Consider the following 10,109-nt stretch of genomic DNA (forward strand, 5'->3'; position numbering starts at 1 on the left):
CAAAATGTTTCTTTGAAACACAGTATTTACATGTTCTAAAATAAAATAAAAATAAAGGGCCTACACGCTGTGTCAGCCACTCGGATGTAAGAAATTCCGAATGTTAGATAGGATTGTGAAGGCAGCACCACTTACGGGTAGTGAGCTACAGATGACCAGTGCATGAGTCCTCATAAAGAATCATGTATTGGTCATCAAAATATTTTTTTTAAAGTCACAAACAAAGAAACAAAAGCAAAAAGCAAAAACCAAACAACAACAAAACTCTCACTGTGAATCTTTATTAGGATGACTAATAAGAGGTAGGATACACATACATTAGAATTCTATCGAAACGTCCACTAGAGGTCACCCGCACCTTACTCTGAGTTCCCTGTAAACAATGCAGTCCTGTGAAAAACTAAGTACGCTCTCATTTAAGAGAGTGTACTTACGATAGAACACTATCGCTGGGTGATTTTCACCCGAGCAAATGCATTTACATGATTTCTCTCTCCCACAGGTGTTAGCGTGTCAAAGAGACTGTGCCTTCACCAGGGAAGTCTCAAATATCCCCACTAATGGGTGGACCAAAGACCAGCTTTCCAGTGTCATTATTTTTTTTAGGAATTTTTTTTATTCTTGAATTCCTAATCTTTCTGTAATTTTGGAGCATTATTTTAGGGTCCACCCATGACACTTTTTTCATTTTGTTAGACATGGTACAGTTGAAAGTAAAAGAAGACAACTCTAACTTGTCATGTGTTGTCATATTTTGATATATTTTGATGACAAGTACTTTTTATTGGTCATATTATATCGGGTAAAAATCACCTGGCATTAGTGATTGTGTTACTATTTATAGCGATAGTGTTCTAGGGTTAAGAAGGTAAGTGGCCGCTGCTAATTAAATGCACTTCATTCATTGATCAACAGTAAGTGTGACCACCTCTATAACTGCAGAAGTTCTGTCAGTTTGCTGGCCTGAAGCATTCAGGCTTGTGTTAACGCAATGCCACAGTCTTTCCAGGAATAGATGTTGAGCAAATTCACTGGAAGATGACACCTTGAAATACTCAGAGAAATTGCAAAAACGCAAGAGTTATTTCTAAGACGCTGCAGGACTCAGCATGTTGATAAGAAAATGAGACTGAACAAATATGGTTTGTTTGGAAGAAAAAAAAAAACACAACCTGGCAGCATGTCTTACGTTTGCAAAGTTTCATCTGGATCCACAAACAAGCTGGAGATGTTTGGCCATAATGCAAAGTGGTACATTTGGGGAGAGCAAAAGCACATAAGCACAAACACCTCATACCAAGTGTCAAGCACGATGGTGGTGGGGTGATGATTTAGGCTTGTTTGCAACCACAGCACCTTGGCAGCTTGCAATCATTGAGTAAAGCGTGGACTTCTCTGCATACCAAAGTATTCTAGAATCCAATGTGAGCTGTGCAACAGCTACAGCTTTGTGCTACAAGCAAATCTACAACAGAATTGCGGAAAAGAAGATGTTGGAGTTGCCCATTCAAAGTCGAGACCTCAAGCCTGTTTAGATGCTGTGGGGTGTTAAGAGAGTTGTGCATAGAAAAATACCCACAAACCTCAAGGAACTGAAGCAACGTTCAAAGAATAGTGGAACAAAATTCCTTCACAATGATGTGAGAGACTGTTCAAGTCATACAGAAACTTCACGTTGCGTCAAGTTATTACTGTATGATAAGGCAACGTCGATTTTCACAGAGTCCTGTACTGTATAGACCGCATAGAGTCCTGTGAAAGCTTTCTTTTTCTTATCACTCTACATTACACTCATGACATATTTCCTCTTATGAGTCCCTCCGTGTAGGAGAAAATATTATGCCTGCGTAGCAGGTTTCAAAACTAACAAAGGCCAACAAATGAGGTTTATTTAAAAAAAGGAATGATTCGAAGAAGACAATTTTCCGGTAAGTCTAATAAATGTTACTGTCACGGCTGGGAAGGCGAGCCGTGTGGTGTGGAGGAAGGAGGACCCAAGATGCAAGCAGTGGATGAAAACGCTAGTGAAGTTTATTTACAAGGTGTAGTGGCAAACAAGCAGTGGGGGCATGACAAATAACTGAAAACATCTAAACTGGGAGAACTAAAATAACAGACCTGGGAGCATACGACAAAGGGATGAGAGGCAGAGAGGCAGAGAGGCAGAGAGGCAGAGAGGCAGAGAGGCAGAGAGGCAGAGAGGCAGAGAGGCAGAGAGGCAGAGAGGCAGAGAGGCAGAGAGGCAGAGAGGCAGAGAGGCAGAGAGGCAGAGAGGCAGACGTCGAGCAGGACACCGAGTAACACAGACTGACACCGAGTAACAGGCAGGAGAACACACAGGGCTTAAATACACACACCAGTAATCAGGGGATGAGAGACAGGAGGGCAACACAGCTGGGAGGAATCGGAGCTGACGGGACAGGGGAAACGTAAACTGAACACATTCACATCAGACAGAGACCTTCACAATAAAGCAGGAAACTCAAACACGGGGAACCAAACAAGACACAGAACTAAACAGACAGCTTCACAAATAGATGGGTTGACACCATAGACAGACAGAGACACAGACGCAGACTCAAAGGCAGACCGAATATAATACATAGAACTCAAACAATAATAATAATCATCATCATCATAAACTAGAAAATGATAATAAACTAAAAGCGCTGGGTCACCGACCCAGGACCATGACAGTTTAGGACAACCACAATAAAAATCTCCAGCTGAATATCCACTACATTTTAAATTCAGGGTCATCAGTGTCACAGATCAAGAGGCAGTACATGCTGGACAGGCCATCAGTCTATTGTCGGGTCATCGCACAGAAACACTCACACTTGTAGCCAGTTTAGAATCATCAGGTAAACTAACGTGTGTGTCTTTGTATTGTGAAGAAGCTGGAGTTTCAACAGAGCACCCACTCAGGCGTGGGAAGAACATGCAAACTACACAAGTGAGTGGTTTCAAAACCAGGACCTTCTTGCTTCGTGGTGACAGTGCTAACCACTGTGCTGCTAAATAACATAATTCTGAATATTAAATGATGTAACCAGTCGATTTTTTATAGTTTTTTTTAAAGTTTTTGTTCAGATTTTGCAGGTGGTTTTAATCCCAAACATCAAGCCATTATGTGCCCTGAACACTGAGTGACATAATCATAATAAAATCCTGAGTTGTAAGTCAGTGTAAAGCAGATGATGTTTTCATCTGGATGTGTTATTGAAAGAGGATATAGCCAGTTTTTAATAGTAAACAACGTCTGTCTGTCTTTTTTTTTCTTTTTTCCTCAGCACTTCCTTGCTTCTTGTAATCAACAACATGTAACCACATCAGTTGAGGTGTTGTTTCATTTTTCAGGTAGACAGAAAAAATCTGAAACATCTCTTTTCTTTTTTTATTCTAACAGCAGATATCTTTAAAAACATAGCATACACATTATTCAGAAACACAGTTCATGTAGAATTATTATGAAAACTTTCAGTATAAGCCAAATGATCTATTCCTGTTAGCAAAGGAAAGAAAGTTGCTAAATCTTAATCAGGGTTCCTTACAGGAAAGTCTCAAAGGCATATCTGTGCAGGTGCATGATTTTAAATCTTTCAGTGTTTATTTGAGACGCCTTGTTTATCAAATGTTGCTCATGCAGGCTTTGTTTATGAGATTATAAAAACCACAGCCAGTCGTCTCATCTGAGGCTTACAATGCTGGCATGATCTCATTGCAAATGTTGTATGTGTTTGTGGTCGAAAGGGGGTGTAAACATTTTTTAGCTGCTCACCGTTATTTTGCAGTACTGCTTGAAGTGGGGCAAAAACAAAAAAAGAAAGAAAAAAAAGTGATGGCTACTTTGACACTACTGTGCATGTACTTACGTTCATACTCATTTTATATTTGTTTTTGCAATTAGTAACATTAATATTTGAATGAAATGCATTTATTTGCCGTTTTTGCCTTGAAACCTCTTTCATTAAAACTCTTTAAAGAAACTATGATCCAAGCCAAAACAAGGGACAACTACAGGAAAAATAAAGTAAAAATAAAAACTAATATTAAGTGTAAATCCAGCATAATTGAAAGAATAAGTAGAAAGTTGTGTTGAGTAATCAATCAATCTGATACTTGCAGAAGTTACATAAATGGCCTTTTTGTGAAGACTGAAACATTAACCAAAAATATTTTGAAGATTACACTCACGGACCAACAGCCACAATGGTTCTAGTTAGCTTTGATGTCAGCATTAAAATACAACACCACTGTTTTATTATTATATTTTCTTTTCTTAAAATGACTTAACGGCTCAAGAATAAACTTACTTTTAATTTTAAAAACGAACAGAAACGTTCACACGGCATAGGGCACGACTGTTTTAGCCCATAGGGGTTTTGTAACAAGTGCAGGGGAAAGAACTGCAATAATGCTATGAGAACACTGCAAGTTCATAGTCACGCCAACACTAGAAAGAGAAACTGGCAGTTCAAACGTAAGAAAGGTTTGATAAAAACCAAGTGCCAAGGTCTCACCTTTCAATTTGCGTGTGCTTGACTGGCAGAATGACGACTAAGTCATTTCCTTACCCGAAGAGTTTGAGCTTTAACATTTGCATTTCTTCCATAGATTTTCTGCTGTGAATGTAGAAGTGTCAGAATTAAATCAGTTGGGGGTAGATATCAGGTAGCAGACATTGCCTGTAAAAGTTATTTTATGATTTTCTTTTATAGTTGTGTCATATAAAAGTGATACATTGCAAAATGTTCACAGCTTTTAACTGAAGCGTAGACAAAATAATCTGATAACATTTCGTATTTGAAATGTATTTTAGTTTTGGGTTAGAGATAAAATCTGGCTGTGTGAAAATAGCATTTAGTTAGCGTTGACCTCACAGGTTAAGTCCACGTGACTTTTAGCATTAACAACAACATGGGCTGCACTGAATTAATTGCATTTAAGAAAAAATTATTTGCAAATAAAGTTTAATCTTTGAAGAAAACATTTTTCCATCATTAGCATGCTTTAGCATTTGTATGCTGACTTCATAGGCGAAGTGTGAGAAGCATCTCCTGTTACCCACACGACCCATGCCATCTTTAAAAATAAGACAACAAAAAAGGGAATGAATCATTATATATTTTCAAGAACACATGTCATCTTTGTGAAACATTTCACATTTAGTCAGTTAAGAAAAATATTATGACTAAGTGTCCCAGAGCTGTTCGTTGAGCCCGAGAGCTGCAGCACTTGGCACCTCTGGTTCCCTCTTTGCACATCGTCTGTGATTATCTGCAAACATTTCATCAAAGCAACCTGTGCAATAAATGCAAAAACAAGTTTAACTGAAATGACTTTGGCAAACTGGTGCAACAAAAAAAAAAAAAAAAAACCCAAACCAAAAAACACAGAAATAACTGCATATTAACATAAAGGGTTTGGATTTTGACTGTTTTTAGATCGCAAACCACCTAAACATGATTCACTCACAGTATATATAGTAAAGACCATTATCTATATCAGGCAACATACATGTCCACTGTGTCTATATATTTTGAATAGAATAGACTAATGTTTCTCAAGTGTGTGCATGTGCGCTCCACACACAAGATACAGCTGTCTAACAGCTGGGATTTTTATATGCCAGAAACAGCAGGTAAAATATTTGTGCCAGCATTATAACCAAAGCTGGTAAGATATATCTAAAAGCAGGAAAGGGGAATTCGTGACTTCCCTATTCTCACAGCCAGCACTGAGTCTGTTTTTTCACATGATTCAAATCACTCATACAACTGAAAAACAAGTGGGCAAGCATGAACATTTGAACTTTCACACACCTGACGTCCCCTTTGCCATCATGCGAATGCATTTGACTTCTGAGAAACTGCATTTGGGGCACGTTATGTCTGAGTTGGGGTCAAAAGGGTGTGTGTGTGTGTGTGTGTGTGTGTGTGTGTGTGTGTGTGTGTGTGTGTGTGTGTGTGTGTGTGTGTGTGTGTGTGTGTGGGTGAGGGGCTACAATGCAAATGTAAATGTAAAAACGATTGTAATATGTAATATGCAACTTTTAAACATTTGTGTTACAGATAACCTGACCTCTCCACCACACATGAACATAAATAAGTAAAAGAAAATTTGAAAAAAATAAGAAAAAGGAAAAAGCAACCCCCACTCACTCAACAAAACCAAACTGTTGCTTCCTGTTGCAATTTTTCTGTGTTGGTTGACCTCGGGTTGCCAGCTCAGTGCCTCCTTATATGTGTCAGCGCACTTTTTTCTCATGTTCACCTTCTCATCTCTGTTCGGTTTCTGTTGCAGTTCACATGGAGATCACTGACCCTATACTTCATATTTTAGCGAGAATCCCACATCACTTCTGTTTTTTTAAAAATTTATTTTATATATTATCACCTATTTGGGCTCCATGAAAAAGAAGATATTGATTCATATCAGTACTAAAATGATAAAACTGTTTAGGTAGAGTTAAAAGACAAAGTATAACATAACAAGACAAGGAAGTTGGGTCCCTTGTAAGACCCTAAGCTTCACACCTAGCAGAACTATGCTGCTCTGCTGCAATTAGAGAAGTATTGTTTGTTCACATTTTAATGCAGTTGTGTAATTTCTTTGTGCCAAAATATGCGTTATCATTGTAGGTTAAAAAACCCCAAACCAAACCAAAGCCAGCTTTATTAATAAACGTGTGAGAAATAATGTGTGAAAACCCAACACACTTCCTCTGTAAGGACAAGACAAACTTTTACTCTACAGTGAACTCATCTCTCAGAACCTTCACAGACATCTCTTATTTATCTATTCTTCATTAGTGAACTGGCTCAACTGAAATTGTACCGCTGTGACTTATATTAGTTATTATTGTTATTTTTAGTGTTATGTAATTAACTGTGAAAATTAAATAAAACTCTGGGGAGAGTTTTTTTAATAAAAGTTTTCAGTGTGCAGCCTTTTATGTTGATGACAAATTTTTTGTTGAGTTTTAATTAAGTTACGAAATACATCTGCAGATCATTATATTTTAATTTAATTTTATTTTGGTTTAATTTTATATTTAAATTAAACCAAAATAATAAATTATGTCATTTAGCGCTATTAACCATAACTACTGTAACTACTGTAATTAAGTGTAACTGTAACTAAATTTAACTACTGTTTTTAGCAGATTTTTAGCCATAGTATCAATTCATCACAGAAATCTGAGGCTTTATTAAAGAGGATTCAGTTTTAAGTCCCACAACATTTTTGTTCAGATTTTATTAATTAACTGCAACCATATTATGCAAATATAGAAAATAATTATAATAGTTATAAAAATGATACACAGAAGACACAGAATATTTTTTGATTTTCATTTTCCACTTTTCCAAATGATCTGTTCAGCTACAAATGTTAAATGTTATTTACATTTCTAAATTAATGCAACTGTAGGATATTGTCTGTTAATGCAAAATATTTACAACATTAATACATTTCATACAAAGCAGATATTATGGGAAAATTGCAATTTAAGAAAAATCCATATCATACTTTTCCAAGTAATATATGCATGCTTGTTATGTTAAATACAATAAAAGGCCAAAAACAAATTTGAAAGTATAGTATCATAAAAATCAAAATACAAAACATATAATGATGCACAAACAAGATGTTAAATTGATCTTAAGGGTGGCAGTAACATTATTACTTTAACACCTCCAGAGTTCACCATATCAATCTTCCTCCTACTAAACCATTTGAGTTTGACTTTTCCCACCAGTTGTTCCATTGCTCTCTGAAGTGTAGCCGTTGGTGAATGAAGCTGAAGAGTTGAAGCTCTGCAGCATCTTTGACTTTCCCAAGCAGGTTTTGTACATCATCTCAGCACGTCGTCTGAAGTGATGGTCCAAGAAAAAGTAAATGGCTGGATTCACGCAGCTGTTGAGGAATGCCAGGCAGCAGGAGATGATGAGCCCGTTTTTAAGTTGTGAGTTAACTTCACAGCTGGTTTCAACGTCTGCGAGACGTAAAATAACTGTGATGGATTTAAAAACATTGTAGGGGAGCCAGGACACCACAAAGGCCACTATGATGCAGAGGACCATCTTCAGGGAGTGCTTGCGGCGCGCTTCAGCACGAGGATTTCCCGCAGCAGCACAGTGCTTGTTGAGGTGCATGATGATGGTGCCATAGCAGAGCATAATGATAAACACTGGGAAGATAAAGGTGAGTAAGGCCATGACCAGGCTTATTCCAAGAAAAAAAGGTGAACCTAGATCTTCTGTACAGAAATTGCCATCTTTCTCTACTTTCCGGTACACCAGAGATGGGATGCCAAGCACCAAGGAGCTTGCCCACACTGCAAGACAAGTGGCACGAATGCACAAACTACTCCTGAGGTACCTCGAATCCATCAGCTTCACAACAGCCAGGTAGCGATCAACACTCATGCAGGTAAGGAAGAAGATATTGGAGAAGCGGTTCACAGCAATCATGTAGCTGCTCATCTTGCAGAGAAAGTTGCTAAATTGCCCAAAGTTCCAGTAATTTTTCTTCATTGCAGAAATGGCCCACAGTGGCAGCGTCAGGACAAAGACGAGGTCAGCCAGGGCCAAGTTGACAACAAAGGTGTCCACGAGACGACCACCTCTCTTCTTGTTTCCCACCACTAGGATCACAAGGAGGTTGCCCACAAATCCTGTGAAAAATATCAGGAAATAAATTGTAGGCAAAAAATACTCTGAGCCATTAAGGGTTTGTTCACACTCTTCCTGGAGATCATAAAGCGAAAAATTGTCAGTGTAGTTCTCAGAAATGTACAAATAGTCTACAGGAGTTGTGTATCCGTCCATTCTGGAAGATCACACAGAGGCTCTGTAGTGCAGCCGTTGTATTGTGGCAGAGTGGTTAATCTAACCATGTCAGCATGCAGCTGCTTGATATTACAAGTGCTAACCACAGAGAATCCTATTTCAGCTCTCTTCCTCTCACTTTACTGTGCTGCGTCTCCGTCTCTCCGTCTCTCCGTCTGCCAAAAACAAACAAACAAAAAAACTTGACACACATTAATCAAACTTGCTATACAATAACGTGATGTTCCAATATTACAGTGCATTATTATGGGTACAGCAGATTGTATGAGTGCAAAACTTTTGCATTTAAAGTATAGAACTCCTACAAATGTTTTCCTTCTGAAAAACTTTGAAGTCTTATACATATTTATGCAACTTTCTACTCTAGATTGTTATACGATGGTGCCTATATTCATAAAAAAGGACAGATTTCACCTTTAAATTGCTTTACATGAGCGCATTTTCTTTTTCCTTTATCAAAGAAATTGTGTATTGATGTGCCACACCAGTAGGGGGCAGTTTGATACTGTATGTGGTGACCTCCCACTTAATGTCAGGGGCTGTGATTCCTGAGAAAATGCCACTGATCTACTTCAAAGCAGTAGAAACAGACAGGATATACACTGTTTGGTTCTTGTTTCTATGCTTTTTCCTGTCAGACTTGATATTTGAACTGCTGATCTCACCTCTGTTTTATTTTGTTTTATAGAGAAAGTAAGCTTTCCATTACTTAAAATTCAGCGGTGCATTCATCTTTGTTTGTGCAGATTTTTGCGGATTTTAACCTGCTTACACCTGCCTGCACGACTCTTACTATTTAAGTCCAAATCTTTCATTAAACAGTATAGTGATCATGATTTCAGTTATGCTGTGTTCAGACAATGTGACTGCATAAGTGCACACATTTGTAATTGTGTGACAGCATATTATACTGTTGAATTTTAGGAAGCAGCTGACCTACATGTCTGAACTTAGATATAGAAGTTCTTCATTGTACAACTGTAAACACATTTGTGTGAAACCCTCAGAGTGCCAAGGAAATGTATATGACCAAAACCTCAAAACCAAAAAAAAGAAGAAGAACAAAAACGAAAACATGTATCTCGCGAACCAGAGATATACTCGGTTACGCCTGAATACCAACAGAGTCAGCAGAGGATATTAGTCATAAAACCAAGCAGACACTAAAGAGATGTGTGTACATTGTGCACAGATGTTTCCACGCATAACCACAAAAAACGACCATGAGCAACACTGAAAATCACTTTTGTCAAA

The 10,109-nt window shown here is 37.9% G+C and overlaps 1 protein-coding gene across 1 annotated transcript; it reads right to left on the minus strand.

Moving 5' to 3' along the window:
- Window positions 1-7,330: 7,330 nt before the first annotated feature.
- Window positions 7,331-9,016, minus strand: gpr25 (G protein-coupled receptor 25). The gene has a single exon (XM_085275547.1). It carries the CDS (start codon window positions 8,832-8,834, stop codon window positions 7,731-7,733), a length of 1,104 nt encoding a protein of 367 aa, XP_085131673.1. The 5' UTR covers window positions 8,835-9,016; the 3' UTR covers window positions 7,331-7,730.
- Window positions 9,017-10,109: the final 1,093 nt, after the last annotated feature.

This window comes from Mchenga conophoros, linkage group LG5 (assembly GCF_057382185.1).
Source record: "Mchenga conophoros isolate Kocher_MC1m ecotype Shallow Benthic linkage group LG5, M_conophoros_male_GT1.1, whole genome shotgun sequence".
NCBI lineage: Eukaryota > Metazoa > Chordata > Actinopteri > Cichliformes > Cichlidae > Mchenga > Mchenga conophoros.